At 47.2% G+C, this 27,449-nt stretch overlaps 1 protein-coding gene across 1 annotated transcript in view; it reads left to right on the top strand.

Moving 5' to 3' along the window:
* ADAMTS17 (ADAM metallopeptidase with thrombospondin type 1 motif 17) overlaps positions 1-27,449 on the top strand; it is a 370,865-nt gene that overhangs the window by 85,632 nt on the left and 257,784 nt on the right. Inside the window, exons 5-7 of the mRNA XM_025392032.1 lie at positions 644-727; positions 1,444-1,601; positions 8,887-8,930. Coding sequence (XP_025247817.1) covers positions 644-727; positions 1,444-1,601; positions 8,887-8,930 — 286 coding nt within the window. The remainder of the gene's footprint in view (positions 1-643; positions 728-1,443; positions 1,602-8,886; positions 8,931-27,449) is intronic.

Genomic DNA, 27,449 nt, shown 5'->3' with positions numbered 1-27,449 from the left:
AACCACCTTTCCTATGTGTGTGTGTGTTTTTTTTAACCAACTATTTCCAGCTTAGCTTTATACATATACATAAGCATACTGTATATGTATGTTTGCACACATGTGTATGATTCTAGAGGTTTCTCTTATCTACATTTTTCTTTTAGCAAATCCATTTTTAAGGACATTTTTGGCTTTCCTGGACAACTTTTTAAATAAAATCTGGGTTATGTTTCTCACATATGTATTTTTTGTTCCAATAAGACTTTATGTATGGACACTGACATTTGAATTTCACGTAATTATTCTTTAGTTTTTTTTAGTACTGGAAGAATACAACCTATATTTTTAATGTTGATTTTAAAATTTTTTTATGAATGGAATTTGTATTTTAGAATAAGATGTACAGAAAAATTGATCAGTTAGTACAGAGAACTGCCATACATAGTTTCCCCATTATGAGCCTCTCATATTAGAATGGCATGTTTGTTGTAATTAATGCACCAATACTGATACAGTGTTATAAACTAAAGTCTACACTTTATTTCTATTTCCTTATTTTTACATAATCTCTTTTCTGTGTCCCAAGTTCCCATTCAGGATACTACTGTATTTTTAAAATTTTTTATCTTTATATCTTTATTTCTTTTTTCTGTCTTGATAGGTATACAATATGTTTCAGCACCAGAGCCTAGGGATTAAAATTAACATTCAAGTGACCAAGCTTGTCCTGCTACGACAACGTCCGGTAAGTCCCACAGGCACCTTTCAAGCATGCAGAAAATGTGGCTGGCCTGGAGCTTCCCAATTGCTGTTGAATGCTAAGCGGAGTTCCAGGGAGTTGCCGGTGTCCATCACCCTCTGTGGCTTTGCCAGTGTGAGAGGAAAGCCGGCATCAGTACTGGAAGCATGGTGTGAGGGTGGGCTGCTGAGAATCTCAAGGAACCCTAAGCAGTGAGCCCACACACATCCCCCTCCACTCCCGGAGGGTCTCGTATGGAGTCTCTAGGATATGTGCAAAAGCTTGATGACGAGGTCTCTGGCATCGTGGCTTCCCTTCTGAAACTACATTAGAGCTTCTACCCCAGTTTGGGTTCACAGCAGCATTATTTTCTGGTCTTTCAATGGCGCGCCTTCCCACACGCTGATGTTACCTGCCAAGTCAAGCCATCACCATGAGACTGAGGGAGCATTGCGTGGTTTGGGATACTGTTCTGTTTGCAGAAAATAAGATGCTTTATTAAAAAACAACATAGTCTTCATTTGCACCTATATAAGGCCCCTGATGGTCTCTCTGGATCTATGCCATATACCCACTGGCGTCAGGCTTTTCTTCGAGGGCGGTGAGTCATCAAATGATGTCTCAGTGAGTGACTGCCTCCACCTTAACATCCTTGCCATAGTCTGGATATAAACTCTGGCCTCCCAGGTGTTTGTGTGTCTAACTGTCCCGATTTCTTTTAGGCTAAGTTGTCCATTGGGCACCATGGTGAGCGGTCCCTGGAGAGCTTCTGTCACTGGCAGAACGAGGAGTATGGAGGAGCACGGTACCTTGGCAATAACCAGGTTCCCGGCGGGAAGGACGACCCGCCCCTGGTGGATGCTGCTGTGTTTGTGACCAGGTAAGACAGGATTTGGCCTGTAGCTGACATGCAAAAGGGAAGAGATGTTTCCCTTCAGAGAGGAAATAGGCATGTTGTTAAGGATTCAGGCTTGGAAATCAGACCTTGGGCCACCTGTCTGGGCTTTGGTTTCCTCATTAGTAAGTGGGGGTTAACGGTGGTATCCACCTTTGAGGGAAGTACGATGCCTGGGCATGTAGCTGTGTCCCTCTTTGTCCCTCCTCCATTGTTACATGGTGTTCTTCCTGCGTGTCTCTCTGTCCAGACCTCCCTCTTCCTATAAAGATGACAGTCATAGGATTTGGGCTCACCTTACTCCAGTGTGACCACATCTTACCTTGATTCCACCTGCAGTGACCCTTTTTCCACGAAGGGTCACATTCACAGGTACTGAGGGTCAGGACTTGGACCATTTCTTTTTGGGGGATACAACTATTGTGTGTCGTTGATGTCGATGTGGCTGTATCATTTTTTTCTTATGTTTCAACCCTCTTTGAGGAACACTGATTTTTCTTTGGTTGCTTTACTTTAATAATGTAAACAAAATGTGTTACATGTTCATACCAAAACTCTCCCTTTACAAGAAACACAGAAATGTTCCTTAATAACTTAATCCATTAGATTAAAAATACCAGCTTTTTATTAGAGTTGCTAAGAATATGTCAACTTTGAATTTTAACGACTTTTTTTAATTTAAAGAAACTACTTCCCAAACTGCATGCTTGCTTTTCCTCTGTGATTTTGGACGTAAAGTTGTGGAAGGGAGAATTTTATCATATCTTTAGCTTGGGGGCAGTTTGTTTCTCCACAAAAAGGTTTTTTTGTTTTGTTTTTTGTTTTTTGAGACAGAGTCTCCTCTGTTGCCTAGGCTCGAGTGCAGTGTGATGCAATCTTGGCTCACTGCAACCTCTGCCTCCTGGGTGCAAGCAATTCTCCTGCCTCAGCCTCCTGAGTAGCTGGGATTACAGACGTGTGCCACCACACCTGGCTAATTTTTGTATTTTTATTAGAGAGGGGGTTTCACCATGTTGGCCAGGCTGGTCTGGAATGCCTGACCTCAGGTGATCTGCCCGCCTCGACCTCCCAAAGTGCTAGGATTACAGGTGTGAGCCACCACGCCTGGCCCTCCACAAAGAGTTAAATCTCACTTAACGTTTGGTTTTGAGTCAAGAAAGGCTTTTGGTTGCATTTCTTAGGCCATGTGCTACAAACTCTGAGCCCCATGATGTCTCAGTCATCTGGGGAAGTTCTGTGACCCCAGCCCCAGACACCGGACAATGCAGTTTTCGTTCCTTTCAAAAATCCCAGAATAGGCCAGGCAGTGGCTCACGCCTGTATTTCCAGCACTTTGGGAGGCTGAGGCGGGCAGATCACCTGAGGTCAGGAGTCTGAGACCAGCTTGGCCAACATTAAAAAACCCCATATCTACTAAAAATACAAAAATTAGCTGAGCTTGGTGGTGCATACTTGCCCAGCTACTTGGGAGGCTGAGGCAGGAGAATTGCTTGAAACCGGGAGGCAGAGGTTACAGTGAGCTGAGATCATGCCATTGCACTCCAGCCTGGGTGACAAGAGCAAAACTCTTGTCTCAAAAAAAAAAAAAAAAAAAAAAAAATTCCTACAATAGACACAAGGCCACCACCCATTACCAAATAGATGCGTGCTCACTCCAGTGGATGGTTCGTCGATTGCCAGCCCTCAGTATGCTTTGTTACACATTTAACAGTGTGCTTTGTAGCGTGCCAATCCCTTAGGAGAACACTTGCTGCTTCTACAGGATATGATTAAATATATAATCCATATATAAGTTCTATCATAGACAATCAGAATTATTGAAGAGTCATTTTAGAAAAAGTCTGTTTAATAATTCTGATTGTCTGTAACATGGCTAATGCAGTAGCAGGCATCAGGGACCAAGGGATGAACATGACCTGGTTCATGCTTTTGACCTGGACTTGCCCACTCCATTGAGCACTGGGCGCCTTCCCCAAGAGCAGTGGCTGCCCACACTCACTGGCCAGAGGCCGCTGTTGCTCGAGGCACTCTGCAATGGCATTTGGGGACTGTGAGACTTTCTGTAGAATACCCCAGGTGTCATAGCATTCAGGTTAAGGGTACCATGATTTGAGAGTGGATTCGATTTGGGGAGCAAGCAGGAGTCCTTGGGAACCGTGTCTGTGCATGATCATAAGTAAATGGAGCTGATTTTCCAAATGGTAATTATATTTGGTCTGAAAGACTTTCCTAGAGAGGAACTCTAAACAACATCATCTGTGGAATATGCAGCTAAACTCCCAAGGTTTCTACTTTGAAAATAGATTTTATAAATACTGTAGAAAATCTATAATTTCTGGTGTTTTGTTAAAAAAAATTAGTAGCTTACGGTAATTTTCTCTATATCAGAAGAAGTTTTCTCTTTCCTGCTATTTCCTTTCATTGAGTGGAGAAAGCACTTGTAAGTAGTCTGCATTTGGGGATGAATGGCATTTTTTTCAGTGGCAATAAATGTCACCAAGATGACTGTTGACAAGACATCTGTATTAGCCCTTTTACAAAGAGACCTCGGCAGTCATGACGCACCCTCAGTGCAAAGATGCTGTGAGTTAGACTTTCTTTTCATTTTTCGCCCTTCTCACTTACCACAGAGGAAATATTTTGTGTAAAAATGTTCTTTTCTACACCTCGCACTTTTTACAGTGGCTACTGTAAAACAAAATGATACAGTTTTGCTGTGTCCCCACCCAAATCTCATCTTGAATTCCCACATATTGTGGGAGGGACCTGGTAGGAGGTAATTGCATCATGGGGGCAGGTCTTTCTTGTGCTGTTCTCGGGATCGTGAAGAAGTCTCACAAGATCTGATTGTATAAGGGGGTGTTTCCCTACACAAGCTGTCTTACCGTCTGCTGCCATGTGAGACGTGCCTTTCACCTTCCACCATGATTGTGAGGCCTCCCCAGCCACGTGGAACTGTAAGCCCATTAAACCTCTTTCTTTTGTAAATTGCCCATTCTTGGGTATGTCTTTATCAGCGGTGTGAAAATGGACTAATACACAGAACAATGGAAAATAACAAGTGTTGGAAGAATGTGGAGAAATTGGAACTCTTTTGTGCACCATTGGTGGGAATGTAAAATGGTACAGCCACAATAGAAAACCAGATGATGGTTCCTCAAAAACTCAAAACTAGAGTTACCATATGATCCCACTTCTGAACCCAAAAGAACTGAAATTCAAAATAATTGAAAGCAGAGACTCTGATATTTGAACACTCATGTTCATAGCAACATTATTCATGACAGCCAAAAGGTGGGAGTGACCTATATGTCCATCGATGGATGAATGGGTAAACAAATATGCTATATATGCACAAGGGAATATTACTCAGCCTTAAAAAGGAAGGAGATTGTGACGCATGCTATGACATGGATAAACCTCAAGGACAAATACTGCATGATTCCACTTACGTGAGGTACTTACAGTAGTCGGATTCATAGAGACAAAGAATGGTGGTTGCCAGAGGCTGGGGAGAAGGGAGAATGGGAGTTATTTCATGGGTGCAGAGTTTCAGTGTGGGATGACGGAAAAGTTTTGGAGGTGGATAGTGGTGATGGTTGCATGACAGTGTGAATTTAATTAACATTACTGAGCTTTACACTCAATGGTTAAGATAGTAAATTTTATGTTCATGTAGCACAATAAAAAAAATTCAGAGTAAAAATGTTCTGTTCTAACTAAACACATTGGAGAGGGATCCTAATTGCATGGGAGTGGTTCTGGGTGAGGATGCTGGGGGCATGGGCAGTGTCTTCATCCAGGGACAGAGAAAACAAGGTTTCGTCAGCCGCAGGCTGCTGGGCTCTGGATGAGGAATGCGATTGGCCTCTTGCATAGCTGTTACCTGTTGCCAGCCCGGGAGCTTGAGCTTTCTTCTGCATTTTGGGCTGATGCCTTGAAGCTACGTGAGCAATCACAGTCCCTCTCACCTGCTGCCGTGGAGCTGCTGGACTGAACAGATCAGTGCATGTCCTGTCTTCTGGGTCCTCGCAGATGTTAAATTGAGGATCTCCTTCAAGGACGGGGGAGGCAGCTCTGGAGTCGGGCAGGAAGCTGAGTTGGCCAGGAATCCTTGTTTAATGACTAGAGGTAAAGAGCTGCAATTCCCTAGGTTGAGATAATAACGGGCTGATGTTTTCACAAGGAGATTGGGTGCGAGGCAGCTGCCGCCCTGGAGAAGCTGTCCTTTCCTCCCACTGTAACCCGAGCTGAGGCTGCACAGGCCTGGCTGTGCTCAGGGGACAGCTTCCAGGTCCTGAGCTAGGACTGGCCAATGTGAGGGTTTCCTCCCGTTTAAGGTTCTTTTTTCACCTTCCGGGCTGTAACCAAGCCGGACCGTGTATTCTCCCAGACATTCCCTGACAAACAGGTGGCTAAGTGGCTGCTGCGGAGAATGTGAGGATGACGTCATGTCCAGTAGGAGCTGCTGAGCCAGAAGCGGTGGAAGCTGGGTTTTCTGCAGCTGTGGCTGGGACTAGAAAGGACCCCTGAGTGGACTGGGCCTGGGGCCACACGGAGCCCACACAGACGCCAGGGCTCAGGGGGCTTCAGCACCTAGGAGGGCTTCACCTTGGGCTCCACATCTGACCCAGAAAGCCGAGAACTCAGAGAACTCCTCCCTGGAGTCAAGAACTCCTCCTTGAGCCTGGGCCTGTGCTCCGGGTGAGAGTGCCTGAAAGGCGCCACAGCAGACACAGCTGGCCCAAAGCTGCACCACCAGGATCCCTCTGGCCAGATCTTCCCCTCCAGCGTAATACCATCTAACTCCTTGGGACACCCTTCCCTTCACCTTCTGCCAAGGGACCCTCTTGCCAGGCTTTGCTCGTGGTGAGGTCCCAGTAAGTATCCGTGGAACTTGGTGTTATGCTCCCAGGCTTCCAATGCTGGTGAGGCCATGGCTGCTGGGTAGCTTGCAGGACCCCTTGAAAGGGTCTGGAAACGTCAGTCAATTAATGAAATAATTTATTGAGTCCCAACTGTATGCCTGGCTGTGAGTTATGCACAGGACGACCTGTGTAACTTGTGGTGCCCCCTGCAAAATGAAAACATGGGACCCCGCGACAGCAGAGCGTTAGCCCAGGGCATGGGTCAGACACCCACAAAGCCAGCCCTGTCATGCAGATCCACGTCAGCCTCAAGGAATGCACCTTGGAGTTTCAATGGATGTCGGGACTGGGAGCCGAGTCTAGCCCTCACTTTTTTCGTTCCTGAAGTGAACGCTACAGTCCCTGCTTGGCGGTTTGACATGAGTTGGCAGTGGGATGACATAAAAAGTGGATGCCCCTGATAATGAATGGAACAAAGCCAGGTTCCCTGGAGATAAAGCCGCCCCTGCAGGCAGGTGGCTTGCTGCTTCTCTTCTGAGAAAGGACCTTGAATGGGAAGGATAGAGATTCAGACTCAGCTGACCTTTTCAAGACAGGCCTCTGAGTGTAGCTCTCCCTCCCTGAGCTGAACATACCTCTTCCTCAGGTGAAGCAGTGGGTGGTGCCTCGGGGTCTGTCATTCGAGACTGCCTGTTTCCCCTCAGGGTGGCCATTAATCAGAGAACGCGCGGAGGTGGAGTCCTCCTCAGCCAGAGGGCTGGCTCTCTGCAAAATGGCGCCTGCCTTGGCCTTGGCCAGCAGCTTCATTTCTCTTCTGTCAGACTGAGGCCTGGGTCCCTTTCTCGCTTTGCCCAGCTGAGGCAATGGGGCAAAGCTTTAAACATATACTGTTCACAACTCTGAGAAACCCTGGAGCAAGGTCCTGGGCCAGCCTGGTCTTTGTATGAATGTGTGTGTATGTGCACGCACGTGTGCCGCTCAAAACACCAGAATTGGGAAGGGTGCTGAATGTTGGGCTGGGGCTAGATAGGTATTGGGCCAGTGAGAACATCTATGCCCCTAATTTTATTTGGTTTCCCCTCTGCCGGAGTTGCTTCTGTCGCCTATTCCTTCATCTTCTAAAATGGAGTCTGATGGAAAAATGGAGTCACTAGGCCTTTTCATCTCTTTATGATAATCCTCCATTTCCCTGAAAGTTCCCTTGGTTTTGGAGTGAGGTTATGAAACGTGTGGATCTCAAGCGTTCTTTGGGCCCTGAGAGAAGATGGGTGTGGGGCCTGGGAGGGGCCATGTCTGGGCCAGGTTGTGGCTCCTCACACGGCTCCCAGGCTGAGTCCTGCCCCAGCCAACCCTCCGTGGTCGACCCCTGACCATGGAACTTATAAAGAATCATAGGAATGCTCCAGCATTAGGAAAGAAGAGCCCAGACCCCTGACTTCCCCACAGGAAGCCAGATGAACCCCTTGTACCTGCAGAACCAGGGCTGGACCAGGTTTCAAGTATCTTTGCTGTCTCACTGGTCCACAGATGCCCACCCACCCAGGGGATCCTGGGGAGCTTTAAGGAATACAGTTTTTTAATCCTTCAACTTTTAAGTTCTGGGTTACATGTGCAGGATGTGCAGGTTCTTTACATAGGTAAACATGAGCCATGGTGGTTTGCAGCACAGATCAACCCATCACCTAGGTATTAAGCCTGGCATCCTTTAGCTATTCTTCCTCATGCTGTCCCTCTCCCTGAGCCCCCTTCACCCGGCTGACCCTGGTGTGTGTGTACAACCATGTGTCCATGTGTTCTCATCATTCAGCTCCCACTTACAAGTGAGAACATGTAGTGTTTGCTTTTCTGTTCCTGCGTTAGTTTGCTGAGGATAATGGCCTCCAGCTCCATCCATGTCTCTGCAAAGAATATGATCTCATTCCTTTTTATGGCTGCATAGTAGAGGAATACAGTTTTTAGAGATGACTTTTTGTTGTCTTCTCGTTAAAGTGATGCATGGTCATTACAGCATCAAAAACCAGTTGCTGCCCAAGTAGAGTAGCTTGGGGAAGCCACTGCAGTTGGATGCTATTGTCTGAGAATTGTCTCTGATCAGTGACTTGGCAAACATCTTCCAAAACATTTTCAGCTGCTGAAAGGAGTCCTTCCAGCAACTGTTATGTATAGAATAGTTCATCTGTAAAAGAAGATTCTCATGTGGGGTAAGTGGACCTACCCCTGGGAAATGTGGATGGGTTACTGTTGCCAAACGCTGCTGTTTGTTATCATTCACTGTGGCCTGTGACCACTGGAACAATAACATTGCAGGATGACTACTTGAGGTTAATTGACAGTGTTTTCTTCTTCCAGTCTTGGGGATACTGCATATACCTGATAATGGCTTTCTTTTTTTTTTTTTTTAGGACAGATTTCTGTGTACACAAAGATGAACCGTGTGACACTGTTGGTAAGTTTAGAGTTGAAATAATAATCTAAGGGGCTGATACATCCTGGGAGAATCTGGAGACTTCTTGATCACAGTGGAGGAGCTGTCCTCAAACAAGCACTGCACATTCTGTTGCCTTCCTTCTTGTAAGTTGGTCTTTGACTTTCCTTTTGCTATTTTCCTGAAATGTTTTTAAGTTATTTATGGCAGAAGGCATTAGATGAAGAAGCTATGAAGAGTGACACCAAGGGGAAGAGCCACCAGGCTGTTCGAAGGGGTCTGCAGTTGGGGTTGCATTTGGCTCTGAGCATTTTGGTCACCCAGGCAGGAGAGGCAGCCTACCAAGTTACACAGCTGTGGTCATGAGATGGAAGCTTAGCAGTTTGTTCTCATGCATGCAAATGACCTTTATTGAGCTTTACCCTTTACCTTGGTGCCAGGCTCCTCGCTTTTTAGTGACTAAAAACAGCACTGAAAATGGCATACAGTGCTGAGAAAACCTCCTTTCCTTCTTCCCCTTCCCTTCCTCCTCTCCCTTTCCCTCTCTCACCTTCCCCTCCCCCCACCTTCCCCTCCCCCTCTACTTTCCCCTTCCCCTCCCCTCCCCCTTTACCTTCTCCTCCCCCTTTACCCTCCCCTCCCCCTCTACCTTCCCCTCCGACTCTAACTTTCCCTCCCTCACCTTCCCCTTCACCTGCCATTTTCCTTTGCCTCCTGTCCTCAGTTATGTCTGGTTTGCTCTTGACTTCTCATGGATTTCAAATGGAAACCATTCTTGAGTGTAGGAACACAGTGTTTGGTTAATACAGGCACAATGCCCAGGGTGTTTCCAGTTTTGCCTGCCATAACACAAACCTTTGTTCATCAGGAGGTCGAAATATAGTATTGCATTGCCAGAATCAAAATTGTGAATCGCGTATGTTTAGAATTGTAAAATCGAAGAAAACAGTATAGGTGTGAAAAATATATAATGTTATGAAATTCACATGTTGAAAACCAGAGCTTCTTGTGGAGCCTCGGCGGTGAGTAATCCCAAGCCTTTGTTCTGGCTCTGCCACGTGCCAGCTGGGTGGCTTTGGGTGTGTCTCCGCTCCGGTTTCTTAATCCATCAAATGATCATTTTGGATTAGGTGACTCACAAGACCCTTCAAAATCTAATGATAGCTACCATTCATGTCACATTTTAGAGTTTACAAAATGATTTTTAATATATTACACTTAATCGGTCCTCTAAACAGATCTGAGAGCAAGGTGTCAAGAAGCAACCAGCCAACTCCTCCTGCTTTGTTATTTGGGGGCTGTCTCCATGAGGGAATTGCTAGCCAAAGGCCATGTGAAGTATGCTTCCCTGGAGGGCTGGCTGACACAGGCCCAGGTCAGGTTGGGGCCATGGAGGCTTATGCAGACTGACCTCTGTCTGTCAACAGGGCTGCCAGACATGTGCTGTTTCTAGGAGTGGCTGCTCTTTCCCGGGGTTCATGGGTCAGGCATGGCCACAGTACCCCTGTCCAGGGCGCCTCTGCTCCGTGCTCCTCCTGCTTCCTGGCTTGCCCCGTGGAGACACAATCTCAATCGTGTAGCTCTTGCCTATACTTCTCCCCTGGAAGCCCCTGAGCAACACAGAGCCCAGCTCTGGCCTCCAGGCTATGTGTCCTTCAGCACCTGGCACTGGATTGAGAGGCTTGGTCACTCCTGTTGGTTGGTTGATTAAATGAAGAAGAACTGAATGAATGAATGAATGAATGAATGCATGCTTGCAGGTGAAGGGATTCCAATTCCAGTGTTCGTTAAAACCATGTATCCAAGGGTGTGGTTTTCTTCCATAGGTTTTATAACTAGCTTTCAGTTTCTTTTGAATATATAAAAGTTTTCTGTTTTGATGGGAATATGCCATTAATTGTGATTATATCCTGTGTTCAGGCCCCTGGTGAAGAGCAGGCAGCTGCTTCAAATCAAGCATCTTCTCCTTTCCTAAGCCACATCACCATACTACCTTTTATTGGTTTGCTTGGGCTGCCATAACAAAATGCCACACAAACTGAGTGGCTTCAACAACAGAAATGTGTTGTCTCACAGATCTGGAGGCTAGAAGTCCTAGATCCAAGTGTCGGCAGATTTGGCCTCTCCTGAGGCCTCTCCCCTTGGCTGTAGCTGGCTGCCTTCTCCTGGGTCCTCTTGTGGCCTTTCCTCTGTGTGTGCACCTGCCTGTTGTCTCTCCTCCTTGCAAGGACACCAGTCATACGGGCCTAGAGCCCCACCTCTGTGACCTCATATAACCTTAATTAGCTTTTGTTGTTGTTGTTGAGATAGTCTTGCTCTGTTGTCCAGGCTGTAGTGCAGTGGCACGATCTTGGCTCACTGCAACCTCTGCCTCCTGGGTTCAAGCAATTCTCCTGCCTCAGCCTCCCGAGTAGGTGGAACTACAGGTGCCTGCCACCATGCCCAACTAATTTTTTTGTAATTTTAGTAGAGACGGGGTTTCACTGTGTTTGCCAGGATGGTGTCGATCTCCTGATCTCATGATCTATCCGCCTCGGCCTCCGAGAGTGCTGGGATTACAGGCGTGAGCCACCGTGCCCGGCCAGCCTTAATCGGCTTTGTAAAGGTCCTCTGTCTACCTATAGTCACATTGGAAGTTACAGTTTCTACATAAGAATTTTGTGGGGACACAAGTCAATCCATAGCACTATTCATTTGATACTTTGCCACATGTTACTAGGGAGCATCTTATGTCCTCATATCCCCTCCCAGGTGCATACGTCTCACTTCCTTAACAAGAAAGTCCTTTAATGGTCAGGACTGGGTGGAGTCATTGTTCTTCATGTGACAGCTGGTTAGCTGAGGGCAGAACCAGTCTATTTCCTGGTCCCCACTGCGTGTTCTTTCTAATACGTCAGTGATTTTCAGCTTCTCCAAAGGAGGAGGTGCCTTTTTTCTTTTTTAAAAAAATTAAACTTATATGGTGTTTTATTAGTATACATTTATTTTAATGTGTCATATTTTGCTTGTACAGATGATTAAACCAGTCAGAACAATGGGATGATTTGATGAACAGAAAAATATGGGGTTATGGCAGTCGTATATTGATCTCAGCATCCAATTTATTTATGGACTTTAATATGTTTTTATTTTGAATAATTATACAGTCACGATAATTGCCAAAAGAGTACAGAGAGGTCTATTGTACCTATCACCCAGCTTTGTCCAGTGGCAACATCTGACGTAACTGCAGTGCACTCTCAGAACCAGAAAATAGATGGACCTGATAGAGTGATCTAGACTTCAGCTCTTAATCAGGTTTTACTGGTTTCTGCATGCACTCATCTTTTGGTATGCTTTCGTATAAAGTTCTGTGACGTCTTATTACATGGGCAGCTTTGTCCATCCACCATGACAATCAGGAACAGAAGGTTCCATGGCTGCTGAGATGCCCCCTCGGACTGCCTCTTGAGAGCCACCCCCTGCCACCCTCCGCTTCCCTAACTGCTGGCACCCGTTTATCTGTATTCCATGTCTATGATTTTCTCATCCCAATATCCAGTTGATTTTTCATATTTTGTTTTGATTGCACAGAATGGAAAAATCATCTGAGTCACATAGATGCATGCTTGCCAACGCTAAGAGATTTTCAACAGCTGCCTTGAAACTTAGGGATCTAGCTCGAGCTTGAGATGCTGTGTCTTGAGTTCTGTAGAAAAGGAGCTGTCTGGTACCTCGAGATAACTAGGAAAGCTTTGGGTTGCCAGCGTAGTGTAATTTGGTATATAACAGCGGTTTTCTGTTGTTTTAATTAGGGTGCAGCTCACATATATGTAGAGGGCAAAGCTTGATGAATTTTTAATTTATGCCTATACTCTTCTTTTTTGGCTTAATCTGGTATTTCTTGAAATCATTTTAAAGCAATATCTTGAATTCTGTTTTAAATCGTGCTTTTTTATACTGCGGTAAAATATACATAACATTGGCCACCAGAAAGCATTTTTAAGTGTACAATCAGTGGCATCCAGTACATCCACCTAGTTGTGCAGTCCTATGCCTCTACTCTTGAAACCACAACACAGATTGAGGTGAAGAATGTCATCAGCCCTCCAGAAGGTTCCTGATGGCCTAACCCCACCGTCAGGAGTCCCCCAAGGGTAACCTGTTCTTATTAAGTGTTTTAATGAGTGTTTTTAAAATAGTTTAAAATAGATTTCAGAGCTCAGTTTGAATGAAGCACTGCAATAAACTCTGAGGCGCGGCGAGGGTTTGGGGCTTCCATGAAAAATACTCTTCTCTGCATCAGCCCATTTGTCTCCATTGCCCAGTCTGCATTCCTGATTGTGAGGAATGAGCCAAGGGCACCTATCAGAAGGGGGCTGCCACCAGGCTGGGAGACTGGCTTGGAACACAGGCAGCACCTGGGGGAGCTCCGGAAGTGGGGAGGCCACTGACATCACATAGAAGTTAGTGGCAAGGCCTGTCTGGTCCATGTGCCACCATGGCTGGGGAGTGACCTCCATCTCCCCAAAACAGCCCAGGGTCCTGTGGTCTGCCCGTCCCCACCCCACCTGTACTGGAGTGAGGGAGATTCTGGCCTTTGGGCTTCCATAGGGGAGGCAACGGCACCTCCCATGAAGGTAAAGTTTCCCAAAGGGGATCACTGTGCTTTAGCCAGGCGGGAGAATGGATGCCAGACAGCCCAAGATGACCAGTGTCCACTGTACCCTTCATATCTTTTGGTGAAGATGAAACACAAGGTTTAGTATCTCTAGGCTTCACAGGGGTGCTAGTGATGTAGGCAAAGTTGGCGTTTCCAAAGCCCTGATTCTCCTGAGCCCTGCAGTGCAGAGGCCTCACCACACTCCTCTGTACTGGGTGGACTTGAGTGAGCAGATGAATGGGCATGCTTTTAAAAAGTCACACCGGGTCCAGGGGTGGTGGCTTATACCTGTAATCCCATCACTTTGGGAGGCCAAGGTGAGCAGATCAGATCACCTGAGGTCAAGAGTTTGAGACCAGCCTGAATAACATGGTGAAACTCCATCTCTACTAAAAATACAAAATTTACTTAGGCATGGTGGTGGGCACCTGTAATGCCAGCTACTCAGGAGGCTGTGACAGGAGAATCACTAGAACCTGGGAGGTGGAGGTTGCAGTGAGCCGGGATCACACCACTGCACTCCAGCCTGAGCAACAGAATGAGACTCTGTCTCAAAAAAAAAAAAAAGCGTCACACCAGAAGGACCCTTCCTCCTTCCCTCCCTCCTGGCACTGACATGGGCTTCTTAGGCTTCGTTGGAATGGGAAGGAGAGCAAGGATGACCCCTTGGGAATTCTGCTGATCTCCACCTTGGAGGAAGTCACTGTAAGGCAGGAGGATCTGGAACAAGCCACCATCCCCTCACTGAGTGGCCCCCACTCTGCGCATGTCAGACCTTCTCTTTGTGGGGTGTGCTCCTTTCCTCTGTTGAATTCTTCATCTGGAGCTGTCTGCTTTCCAGCCGCTGTTGTGACATAGGTGCTGTCCTGGGTGAGAAGAGGGAGGTGACAAGACAGGGACGTGGCGGAGGTGAGACCTCGGGAGGTCGTGCCTGCCCTTTGCGTTTCTCTTCCAGATGCATGCCCTCTGGGCCTCTCTCTGGCAGTGGCTGAAGACAGCAGCTGCTTCTCTCCAAGCCTGGCTGGGCAGGCGGGCATCTGAGTGATGCTCAGTGGATGTGGAGCTTTGGTTTTCTCCTACCTGTGCCTCCAAATTGAGCTATGGTGGGTTTTGTGCCAGTGTAAATCAAGCTAGTCTTCTTTTTTCCCCTTGCTTGGTCTCCTAATATTTTTTAATTAATGAAACGGCCTCCCTTTTCCTCGTCCAGTGAAGGGGAGGGGCGATCCTACAGGAGGAAGTGGAGATGTTCCTCCGTTGCAGGCTGAAGGCCGGGTTGATGCTGTAGGGGAGCTTGGAGTCTGGTCTGTGCGCTGGGGCCCAGCGGCCGTGGCTTGAGAGACCCATGGCTTTCCCTGAACTTGGGGGGAAGGACCCCCTCCTCGCGTCACCCTTGGCACTGGTACCACAGTCTCTGATAGGTTTGGGTGGCCTGAGGGGAGCTTGGTAGACGTGCCCACTGCCCTTCCGGTGTGAGGAAGAGCGTGTGGGTGGAGGAAGTGAGGGTGGGGGATATTGCTGGCCAGGACAGTGGTGTTTGGGAACAAAGCATCGGTTTTGGAAATCTGTGTCAGGCCAGCCCACCAAGAGGCCACAAAACCAAGAGGAGCTGGGGAACTGGCAAGAGGTGAGGGGGAGTGGGTGTGGGTAATGGATGGTGTTGTGTGCTGGACCTGTTGAGTTTTTATTAACTGAAGGTGTCAAAGAGGAAGAGAAGCTGTGAACCCTGTGATGTTATCAATTAGGTAAGAAAGAAATGCCTCTTTTTATGCATGAAAACAAACATATGAAAATGGACCCATCTGACTGTACTTCCTCCCTTCTGCATCAGTCACCCTGTAACCCTTCACTTAGCCCTGGCGTCCTTGCTGGTTGGTGCGTAGAACCCGCTGGGGAATTTCCGTCCCAAGTGAGCCAACATTTTCTGTGTTATCGTGGTGGTGTTACGTCTTCATTCTGTGAGGGTGGTTTTCAATTTTCAAAAAGAGGTGTTGAAAGTTTTGCTGGGTGAGGCTAGCAAGTCATGTTTGAGAGATACAAATAAAGTTTTACTGGCTAGACTACCTCTTGGGTTTCTTTGCTTCTTGGGGCTCTCCTATTTGCTTGTTCCACTGTATTGTTATTCGTCGTAAGCTGACAGAAGGCAAATTTCAATTGTGCTTTAAGATTCTGTGTTAGAAGTATAGTCTCCAGGCCAAGTGTCGTGGCTCATGCCTGTAATCCCAGCACTTTGGGAGGCCGAGGTGGGTGCATCACTTGAGGTCAGGAGTTCAAGACCAGCCCGGCCAACATGGCAAAACCCTGTCTCTACAAAAAACAAAAAATTAGCTGGGCATGGTGGTGGATGCCTGTAATCCAAGCTACTCGGGAGGCTGAGACAGGAGAATCACTTGAACCTGGGAAGTGGAGGTTGCAGTGAGCCGAGATCGTGCCACTGCACTCCAGCCTGGGAAACAGAGAGAGAGAGAGAGAGAGAGAGACACTGTCTCAAAATAAATAAATAAATAAATAAATAAATAAATAAATAAATAAAAAGGCAAACCACTTGAGCAGATACTTTACAGATACATGGATGGCAAATAAGCTTATGAAAAATTAATATCACTAGCCTATAGCAAAATGTAAAATTAAAGCTATGATGAAATATGGCTATAGAATGGATAAAATATAATTAAAAAAAAAAAAAAAAAAAAAGAAGTGTAGTCTCCAGGCATTGCTTCTGAGGGCAAATGACTCCTTCAAATGAGTAAGTTCTGAAGTGGCTTTCTCCTTATCTAGGACCCATGTCACTTTTGGGTCCTATTCTGGGCTTATCCGCGCTATGTCTTTGGTGTCTACTCTGAGAAGGTTACAAAGGGGAAGGCTTAATTACATATTTGTTGTCCCAAATTAGACAACTTGCGGTCTTTAGCAAATTCATCTGTTTGTCAGAGGCTACCTTGGTATTTATAATTATGCTTTTGACCATATTATTTGCTTTTTGAGAGGTTTTATGAAAGGTTTCAATTTTGGGAGTCAAATATGCTTACATCTAGCCATCAAGAGTGCAGAAATTTTTGGCAAGGTTCACTTTCATCATACTATTAAAAAATAGACCATCTGCTTAAAAGACTTAGGAAAGTCGCATGCTATTCATTTTAGGGCTTTGTGTCCCACAAATTCAGCTTGGATTTCTTGGCTGATTGAGTTGCCTGGAAAACAAAAAAGTGTGGGCTTTAAGAAACTAGTTCCCCTTCTCACAGGTTTAGCTTTAAGTGTCAGTAGAGTATTTCCTGCAGAATGCCAATTAGGTTGTGTCTGATTGTTGGAGAGGATCTGCAAAAGACTGTGTGTAGGAGATGTTATGCCTAAGAGAACAGAAGAGGACAAGGACCGGTGATCCTGAGAACGTTCCTGCCTTGACCTCTGTGTGGTTGCTCTGTGCACCGCTTAAAGATAGTGACTGGGGTGAATAAACACGTAAGATGCATGTGTCTGTACCTACACACAAACACCAGACACATATGTACACACGTATACATGTACCTTTACGCTCATGCATGCCTGGGGGGCATGCACACACATGGAAGTGTGCAGTGGGTGCACTTCCCATACCTTAAGGCCTGGCGAGGCTCCATCTATGCCTGCAAAATCTGTAAGTTCTCTACCAGTGCTTGTTAGATCCTCCCGAGAAGATCTGTCTGCCCTGGGAACAACAAAATAAGATCCCACTGCGGGAGGTTTGTGTTTGAGACTTGGCTGGAAGTCCATACTGAAACCAGTTGCCCCAGGGGACCAAGTTCAACTTTTCTTGTTCTTCTTGCCAGGGTTGTGTCTAAGGTTACATAATGGCTGAAATACATTAGAAAATGGTGAAAATATGTAGGTATGTTTTTGCATGGGATGGGCTTCTACCAGCCCTTTGGAGATGTAGAACCAACATTTACTTTGGAACTAGACAGAGACCAACAAAACGCAGGGCTGTGCATGATTGCCTTTTGGGCTGGAAAGCAAGAGGGCTGAGCAAGCAAAGCAGCTCCCCTTGCAGGGTTTCCAGCCATGACCTTTCAAATGCAGGCCCAGAGTCCCCTTCATCGTTCTGGCTGGGAAAGTAAGTGTCCTATAAGAGTGTCCTTCCTTGAGGTGGCTGGTGAGTACCTTCCTAGGCCCCTGCCTGCAAGGGGATTCTGAAACAGACCTCCCTTCCAGGTTGGCAGGTGCAAACCTGCACAAGATATTGGTGATATTGGTGTCAGTCCAAAGCCCACTGCCCTGTCATTCTTTCACAGCTTCATTATGACAACTGCAGAAGGAGTTTCTCTTATTCTCTCGGTGTTTCTGTTCCTCATGGCCAAGGAGCGCCTCATGACGAGCTTGGAATGCAGTGCCATGCCTCATTGCCGTACGGTGGGGCTCTTAGTCCAGTCGTGCAATTCTGAGTCATCCTGACCCTTTATTAGGTTTGTTAGAAACCAACAAAACCCTCCCCGAAAACAGGAGGGGGAATAGAATCGTAAATGGAAACTAGACCTTGATTTGATGCCTCCTCTGTAACTGTGAGTCCTTAAAAGCTCTTAGAGCCTGTGTGCTGCCTGTTCATAAACAGCCTGCACTCAGAGGTGCAGGAGAGGCAAGGAGAACAGGTACCATCTGCAGCCAGTGCCGCTGGAACAAGGCCCCTGCTCTGGTTGGAACAAGCCAAGGAAATCGCAGGCTGAGAACCAGGGAAGGGCTCCCACCACGGTCTCCTGTACAGTGGCCCTCAAGGTCCTGTTTACCACCTGCAGGGGCCCTTCATCTCCATGATGAAGGCTGAGTCCATCACCAGATGCCACCCATGAGAAGCGGGGACAAGCATGACTCGTCTTTATAAAACCATCAGATCTCTTGAGATTTACTATCACCAGAACAGCACACGAAAGAACTGCCCCCATAATTCAATTACCTCCCACCAGGTCCCTCCCATGACACGTGGGAATTATTGGAGCTAGATGAGATTTGGGTGGGGACAGGCCAAACCGTATCAGTAAGTCACTCAAGGACAGTGGTGGACAAGCAAGATTTGAATGCAGGTTTAACTGCAGAGCCAATCTCGTCCACCACTGTCCTTGAGTGACTTACTGATACGATTTGGCTGTATCCCCACCCAAATCTCATCTAGCTCCAATAATTCCCACGTGTCATGGGAGGGACCTGGTGGGAGGTAATTGAATTATGGGGGCAGTTCTTTCGTGTGCTGTTCTGGTGATAGTGAATAAGTCTCATGAGATCTAATGGTTTTATAAAGAGGAGTTCCCCTGCAGAAGCTCTCTCTGGCCTGCTGCCATGTAAGAGATGACTTTACTCCTCTTTGCCTCATGCCATGATTGTGAGGCCTCCCCAGCAATGTGGAACTGTGAGTCCATTAAACCTCTTTTCCTTTATACCCAGACTCTGGTAATGTCTTTATTAGCAGCGTGAGAATAGACTGATACGCTTACCTAATATCCCCTGCTCTGTTTTCTCATCTGGAAAATGGGGATAATAGTATCTAGGGTCATTGTGAGGGTTAAAGGGGATGACTAATCACACTCATTAGGACGACCACTTTCGTCTCATTTCTTTTATTTCTTTCTTTTCTTTTTTTTTTTTTTTAGACGAAGTCTTGCTCTATCACCCAGGCTGGAGTGCAATGGTACGTTCTCAGCTTACTACAACCTCTGCCTCCCGGGTTTAAGCAGTTCTCCTGCCTCAGCCTCCCAAGTAGCTGGGATTACAGGCGTTTGCCATTACGCCTGGCTAATTTTTTGTATTTTTAGTAGAGATAGGGTTTCACCATGTTGGCCACGCTGGTCTGGAACTCCTGACCTCAGGTGATCCACCCTCCTTGGCCTCCCAAAGTACTAGGATTACTGGCGTGAGCCACGGTACCCAGCCAGGATGACCACTTTCAAAACTAGAAATAACAAATGTTGGCGAGAATGTAGAGAGATGGGAACCCTTGTGCACTGCTGGTAAGGATGCAAAATGGTGCATCTGCTATGGAAAACAGTATGGTAGTTTCTCAAACAATTAAAAAATATGATTCAGGAACTCTACTTATTGATACACACCCAAAATAATTGAAAGCAGGGACTCAGATATTTGTATATCCATGTTCATAGCAGCACTATTTATAATAGCCAGGATGTAGAAACATCCCAGGTGTTGATAGAGGGGTGAGTGGGTAAACAAAAATGTGGTATATCCACACAATGGAATATTACTCAGCCTTCAAAGGGAAGGAAATACTGGCACATGCTATAACATGGGTGAACCTTGAGGACATTATGCTGAATGAAATAAGCCAGTCACAAAAGGACGAATACTGAACGATGCCACTCACTTGAGGCACCTAAAGTAGTCAGATTCATGGAGACAGAAAGTAGGATGGCAGTTGCCAGGAGCTGAGGAATGGGGTAACGGGGAATTTGTGTTTAATGGGCAGAGTGTTTTTAGTTGAGGAAGATGAAAAGTTCTGTAGATGGACAGTGGTGATGGTTGCACAACAATGTGAATGTACTTAATGCCACAGAGCTGTACACTTAAAAACAGGTAAGATGGTACATTTATGTTATGTATACTTTCCATAATTTTTTGAAAGAAGTAAGATGACAGAGGGAGTAGTGTTGTGAATTTTATTTGCTAGCACTTCTTTGAGATTTTGTTCAGGAAAAATGATCAGGATAGGAGAAGGACAATTCCCAGCAAAGGGGCTCCTCCTGCTTTCTCCCCTGGAGTGATGAGACACAAATAGTGCAGGGTTTGAGGGTGGTGTGTGCAGGACTCGGAGGAGAGGTACCACCCAGGATGGGAGAGGCTGAAGTAAGTGGGAGAGGATGGAGAGAGGAGGGGGCATTTTAAGAAGTGTCACTAGAGCCCTTTTAAATGTTCTTAAGGACATGCAAGTAGAGATTAGGGTGCCTTTGCAAGTTTCTTTTTTGGTTGCTAGGCTATGCTTCTTTGGCTTAGACTCCAGGGCCAGATTGGACCATGCGGGCACTGAGACTTACTGAAGTTACCACTGATATTTTTGGACAACGGACAGTCCTCATTTGCATCTGGCATTAAAATCACCGCTTTAGAGTTGAGCCAAGAGTTCATTTTCCCAGTGACTGCTCAGCCACTGGACTCATGGTGTAAAGAGCAAGGTCAGTCATGCCGAAGCCATTGCGGTGCTTGGAATTAACCACAAGGGCAGGATGCAAGTGACCCTCTGGAGTCAGAACTGCAATTTGAGGGAGAATGTTTGTTTGTAGCTTGCATATTTCAGGCAGTCCACCAGGCTCCTGTGGTCTTTGTGAGTTCATTAATTTGAAGAACCTTAACCCTCCCTTGTGAAATCTTAAGTTGGCACTGAATTTTTAACCTCAATTTCTACAGATGTGCAGCTGAAGTGCTTCAGGAATGGGAAAGAAGGTTACATCAGGGCGATCTGTTGGTCTGCTCTACCAGAGACCGAATCTGGGCCTGGCTACTATTTAGGACTTCAGTTTAAGCAACCTTCGGACTTACTGGCATAGACGACTTGGATTAGAAATTTCTAACAAGTGCTGTTGTGGTGGGACTAAGCTTGACTAATGTATAGAAAAGGGCTGAGTCATGGTTAGACAAGCACTGAATCATGGTTAGGAAAGGCCTGAGTCATGGTTAGGTGAGCTGAGTCAAGGTAAGGAAAGAGCTGAGGGCCAAGTGACTGCCCTCTGCCTGGTGGAATGGGAGTGGAAGTGATACGAGCTATTTCTAGGCCTGGTCCAGCTTCCATGAATGGCACCTGGGGGCTCTTTCTCCATTGGCCGACTGGCTAAGGTTGTCCACAGAACTGACAGCAGTGGTCCCTGAAACATTGGATGTTACACGAGTGAGAAGCAAAGTGTGTTGAGATACTGAGATTTGAGGCTTTGTTTGCTAAAGAAATTACCGCAGTGATCAGAAGTGCTAGTGTGTGTATCTGCAAGATCCTGCCCTTGAGATACTTTGAGGTCTCAAAGCGTTGAAGACTTCCATCCCTGTGGGGACTAAGAGGACTTTGGCACTATCTCTATGTTCAGGCTTAAAGAACAACTTTGGCAGGTGACTTGCCAGGGTGTGGTGGAATGAGGGATAGAACCAGAATCTTGAGTGAAGAATTAAAAAGTAGTCTTGGACTTGTAGGGGAAGAAAATTTAACTTTTTCCTCCACCCATATTAGGTTCATTGGCTGGGACCCTGAAAATTAGACTGATGTGGCGGGGCACAGTGGCTCACACCTGTAATCCCAGCACTTTGGGAAGCTGAGGCAGGTGGACAACTTGAGGTCAGGAGTTCAAGACCAGCCTGACCAACATGGTAAAACCCCATCTCTACTAAAAATACAAAATTAGCTGGGCATGGTGGCACATGCCTATAATCCCAGCTACTTGGGAGGCTGAGGCAGGAGAATCACTTGAATCCAGGAGGCGGAGGTTGCAGTGAGCCGAGATTGTGCCATTGCACTCCAGCCTGGACAACAAGAGCGAAACTCCATCTTAAAAAAAAGAACGCAGAATAGTGATTGCCAGGAGCTGGGACTGAGGGGTGGAGAATGGAATTGGGAACGGCTGATCTGCTAAATGGGTATAAGGTTTTCTTTTGAGGTGATGAAAATGTTTTAAAACTAGATAGAGGTGGCCGGGCGCAGTGGCTCACGTCTGTAATCCCAGCACTTTGGGAGGCCGAAGCGGGCACATCACAAGGTCAGGAGATCGTGACCATCCGGGCTAACACAGTGAAGCCCTGTTTCTACTAAAAAGAAATACAAAAATTTAGCTGGGCATGGTGGCGGGCACCTGTAGTCCCAGCTACTCAGGAGGCTGAGGCGGGAGAATGGTATGAACCTGGGAGGTGGAGCTTGTAGTGAGCTAGATCACGCTGCCGTACTCCAGTCTGGGGGACAGCGTGAGACTCCGTCTCAAAAAAAAAAAAAAAAAAAAAAAAAAGCTAGATTAGGCCAGGTACAGTGGCTCACTCCTGTAATCCCAGCGCTTTGGGAGACCAAGACGGGTGGATCACGAGGTCAGGAGTTCAAGACCAGCCTGACAACACGATAAAACCCTGTCTCTACTACAAATACAAAAATTAGCTGGGCTTGGTGGCGGGTGCCTGTAATCCCAGCTACTCAGGAGGTTGAGGCAGGAGAATCGCTTGAACCCGGGAGGCAGAGGTTACCGTGAGCTGAGATCCTGCCACTGCACTCCAGCCTGGGCGACAGCGCGAGACTCCGTCTCAAAAAAGAAAAGCCAGATTAACAAGAGAAAAACAAACAGAAGTTGAGTATGAGCTGGGATCTCTCAGCAATGAGGAACACAGAGGGGTGGTTAGAACTTGGGCTTATACTGCATCTTGACAAAGAACAATACGTTCTTAGAGGTGACAAGATGAAACAAAAGGACTCACTTCTGGGTGGCAGATTGTGGGAAGGTCAGCTGTGGGGAAACTGATGAAAGATGAAGGCTCATTACTAGAGTTTGTCATGTAGATTCCTCGGGTGCCCTCTGGACTGAAGAGGGTCTGGAGTTGTCTCCAATGATTAACTTCTGTTCTTCCTGGTAGAGGAGTGAGGGGAGCATCTTTACAAATTCATGTCTTACTCTTTGGCAGAGAGTGGGAGGACAGAAAGCTCTCTTGTACCTGCTTCTTCTCCATTGCCTTCAGCTCAAAATAATCCTTCGGCCACATTGGCATATGTTGCTACCCCTCAGCCTTTGCTGTGGTCTTGGAACACGTTCCTGACATTGCTGAAGGCATCTGGGGCTGAGGAGGAAGAAGCAGCAGAGAGATTGCTGCTCCTTGAAAACAGGAGTCACTTAGGCCTGGGGATTGGAAAGGTGCCTGCAGCTCTGGTCTCTGGTGGCAGTCTGGGTGCTGACCAGCAGCTTCCCAGTCTCCATTAAGGGCCCAGAGCCAGCCTTGGGCTTGAGGTGGAGCCCGGGGCCCCTCCTGAGCAGCAGCTGAATACAGGAATGAGGGCAGTGATGACTGGATCCCCACACTGATCCCGGTACACATGGAGCAGGCTCACTGATCTGCTGCACAGCCTAGATCATTGGGGTTGGGCACACACTGGCTTCGCTGTGACTGAGGGAGAGACAGACATCTGGTTGCAGGACATCCGGTAAAGGTTTTCACCTGGCGACCACATCCTCCTTTACTGACTGAGGGTGGAGGGTGATCCTGAAGGTGGGGCGGGGTGGTGGTGGGGTACATCTTTCCCCAGAGGGCTCACCATCCCTCATCTTCAGGGGTTGTAAGGCCCTGATGGAATTCCCACCACCTGACTTCTTTGTCAAATCAACTGCATAGGATTGGCATGTGTCCAAGTCCACCTTCCTCCTGGCCACACCATCTCCCTTCTCTCTGAAGTGCCCTGGACCATGCTCCAGTAGCACCAGGCAGCTAGGGGAACCTGGTGGCTCATTAGATGTCAAAGCATGGCCCATCTCCAGCACTTCCTCCTGCAACGCTGCAGAGAGACCTCCCTTCTCATTGCTTCCACAAAGGGTAACCTTTTCTTGCCGATCCCCCTGCTCAGGGGCGTCCACACAGTCCAGCGTCTCACAGGCCTGGGAATGGTGCTGAGATCTACACCTTCTTTTCCCTTAGCCTTGGAAAGCTGAAGAGTGTTGCTTTCAGCAGGGTCGACTGCAGTATCCCTGCACCAGTCATTATTGACAGTTAGGAAAGACCACGAGCAGTGCCACTCCTCATCCCGCACCTGCAGGAGTGATGAAAGGGAGACTGAGAACGGCTACCGTTTGTTGAGAACTTCGTGGTCTTGGGCCATTTAATCTGCACAACACTATGTGGAAGGTGCTGCTGTTCTTTCCATTTTGCATATGACAAAACTGAGGTGCAGAGAGGGAGATCTCGTGCCCGAAGGCACACAGCTTGTAAGCAGCAAAGCTAGGCTCTGATCCCAGACAGTTGGGTTACAGTCTTTTCTTTCTCACATTTATTTTTTTCTTTTCTTTCTTTTTTAATTTTTTTTGAGACAGAATCTCACTCTGTTGCCCAGGCTGGAGTGCAGTGGCATGATCTTGGCTCACTGCAAGCTCCATCTCCTGGGTTCAAGTGATTCTCCCACCTCAGTCTCCTGAGTACCTGGGGTTACAGGCACACACCACCACACCTGGCTTACTTTTGTATTTTTAGTAGAAATAGGGTTTCACCTGTTTCAGGTTGGCCAGGCTGGTCTTGAACTCCTGACCTCAAGTATTCTGTCTTTCTTGGCCTCCCAAAGTGCTAGGATTACAGGTGTGAGCCACCACACCCGGCCTTTCTCACTTTTCAATAGCATTTTAAGTGAGGTATCATTCCTGTGAGCAGATGGGGACACTGAGGCCCTAAAAGAATACATTTCTTGTCTGAAATTATGCCACTCGTGAGTGACAGAGCTGGGATCAGACTGACTCACAGCAAAGCCTGAGGGCTTAACTCTGGTCTCGTCTGCCAGACCTTTGCCCATTCATTTTGTTCTTGGCAGGTATTAAATTCCCGTTGTTGCTTTTACCCTGTGTTTTCTCCTTTGCTGCGTCCGTCACAGGTTCTGTTTTCAGGATGGATCTTTGTCCTCACCGACATTCTGCTTTTCCATCATTCATACTCAGTAAAACTCTATTGAGTGTCTACTGTATGCCAGGCCCTGCTCCAGCCCTGGGGACACTCAAGGCACCAAAGGCCCTTGCTCTTGTGGGGTGATGTTTTAGTGGAGGGGATGCAACTCATGTGAAGTCAGTAAGTACACTCTAGAGTGTGGATGGAGGCCTGTGATAAAGGGAACATGGAAAGCAGATAAGAGGGGTAGGAAGTGGAGGGGCTGGGACCTGAAATTTTACCTGGAGTGGCCAAAGGCTTTGCTGAGAAGGTGACATTTGGACATGACACTCATTTGCAACCTGTTTGCAGGCCAGGGTCTTTAGAAGTGTTGAGGTTGCCTATGCTAACAGTATTAATTTCTGTGAGCAAAGGAAGGGTCCCTGCAGTGGACAGTCAGAGTGGGTGGCTGTCCCACAGTGGGAGCAAGCTGGGTACCCCTGGGCCCACTCTGTCTTTGCTTCTTTTTTGCGGGGCTCCTGATCAGACCTGGATTTGAGTCTTCTTTCTGCCATTTCCTTGACCTTGGGCAAATCACTTAGACTTAGTGTTGGCCAGGCACGGTGGCTCACACCTATGATCCCAGCACTTTGGGAGACTGAGGCAGGTGGATTACCTGAGGTCAGGAGTTTGAGACCAGGCTGGCCAATGTTGTGAAACCCTGTCTCTACTAAAAATATAAAAATTTGCCAGGTGTGGTGGTACGTGCCTATAATTCCAGCTACTTGGGAGGTAGAGACAGGAGAATTACTTGAACCTGGGAGGTGGAGGTTGCCCTGAGCTGAGATTGCACCACTGCACTCCAGCCTGGGTGACAGAGCAAGACTCTGTCTCAAAAAACAAAAGCAAAAACAAAAACAGAAAATAAACCCTCAGTATTCCTCCTTTCCCTATTTGTGTGTTGAGACCGCAGTGTCTTCCCCACGGGACTGCTGTGAGGCTTGCCCATCGAATCCTTCCAGCACAATGCCTGCTCTGTGAATCTTGTCCTTGTGTCTGCTCAGCCTGCCCCAGGACATCATGCCCAGCCACCCTCTTCCTATCGTCGTGTGCCAGGACAGAGCTTCTCAGCCAGGGCAGGGCTGGGGCTTCCCAGGGGTGAGTCCTAATGTAGGCAAAGGCAGGGAGATGAGACCCCAAAAAGCAGTTAAAGCAAAGAACAGAAGCCCAGGGGTCTGAGGCTTACTGAGGGAGAGCCTCCTGCTTGCCTGGTGCTGTACTCTGACCTTCAGCCCTTACATGGAGTCACCTCCTGTAGGCGCCGGTTCACAGATGAAGGCGCTGAGGCTGGGCTCCACACCGAGCTGCATAGTAACCTGATGGTGGAGCTGGGAGGAACCTGGCTGGCCTGACATCCCAGTTAGGCTTCTGCTGAGAGGGTAAGATGATGCAGGGGCAGGTAGTGGGGGCCTGAGGAATCCGGCTTGCAGCTTCAGATTTGAGTCTGAGGATCATGGGAGCGACTCCAAGTGAACTGATCTCATGTTGTGCAGAGATGAGAGGGGAACTGAAGCTGGGAACCATGGGATTCAGCTGTAGAGTCCCCTCCTGTGACAGACTCATTCCTGGCTCTGTTTGGGGGGAAGAGGAGAGGGAGCATGGGACAAGTAGTTGGTATTTCTTTCTTTTTCTTTAGAGTCAGGAGTCTCACTCTGTTGCCCAGATTTGCAGTGGTACAATCATAGCTTACAGCAGCGTCAACCTCCTGGGCTCAAGCAGTCCTCCCACCTGAGCCTCCTGAGTAGCTGGGACAAGAGGCACACACCACCATGCCCAGCTAATGTTTTTATTTTATGTAGAAGCAAGGTCTTACTGTGTTTCCCAGGCTGGTGTCAACCTCCTGGTCTCTAGTAATCCTCCTATCTCAACCTCCCAAGCTGCTGGGATTACAGGAGTCAGCTACTACTGTATATATATATATATTTTGTAAAGATTTAAAGAGGGTCCGTGTTAGCTGTTCAGTGTTAGCAAGAGGGCTTTGTAGATTTGCATGCCTCTGGATCACTTGGAGGACTCCTTTAACCATAGCTGGCTGGACCTCACCCCAGAGGTTGGCGTTTGGTGGGCCTGAGGGAGGGCTGTGGATGGTGCTGGTGCTGGTGTGAGGCCCACACTCTGAGAAGCCCTGCTTTGCATTATTGTGGCTAGGGATCTTTTCTTGTTGGGATTTGTTGGTTTTTTTTTTTTTTTTTTAATGTCATGGGTGACATGAATACGGGGCAACTTCCTCGATGTTTACTGTCATTTCATGATTACTTGTGCAAATATCGTAAACATTTACTTTTTTACAAAAA

This window comes from Theropithecus gelada, chromosome 7b (genome assembly GCF_003255815.1).
Source record: "Theropithecus gelada isolate Dixy chromosome 7b, Tgel_1.0, whole genome shotgun sequence".
NCBI classification, from domain to species: Eukaryota; Metazoa; Chordata; class Mammalia; order Primates; family Cercopithecidae; genus Theropithecus; species Theropithecus gelada.
The sequence above is the reverse complement of the archived record's forward strand: the minus strand, read 5'-3'. Positions and strand labels throughout refer to the sequence as shown.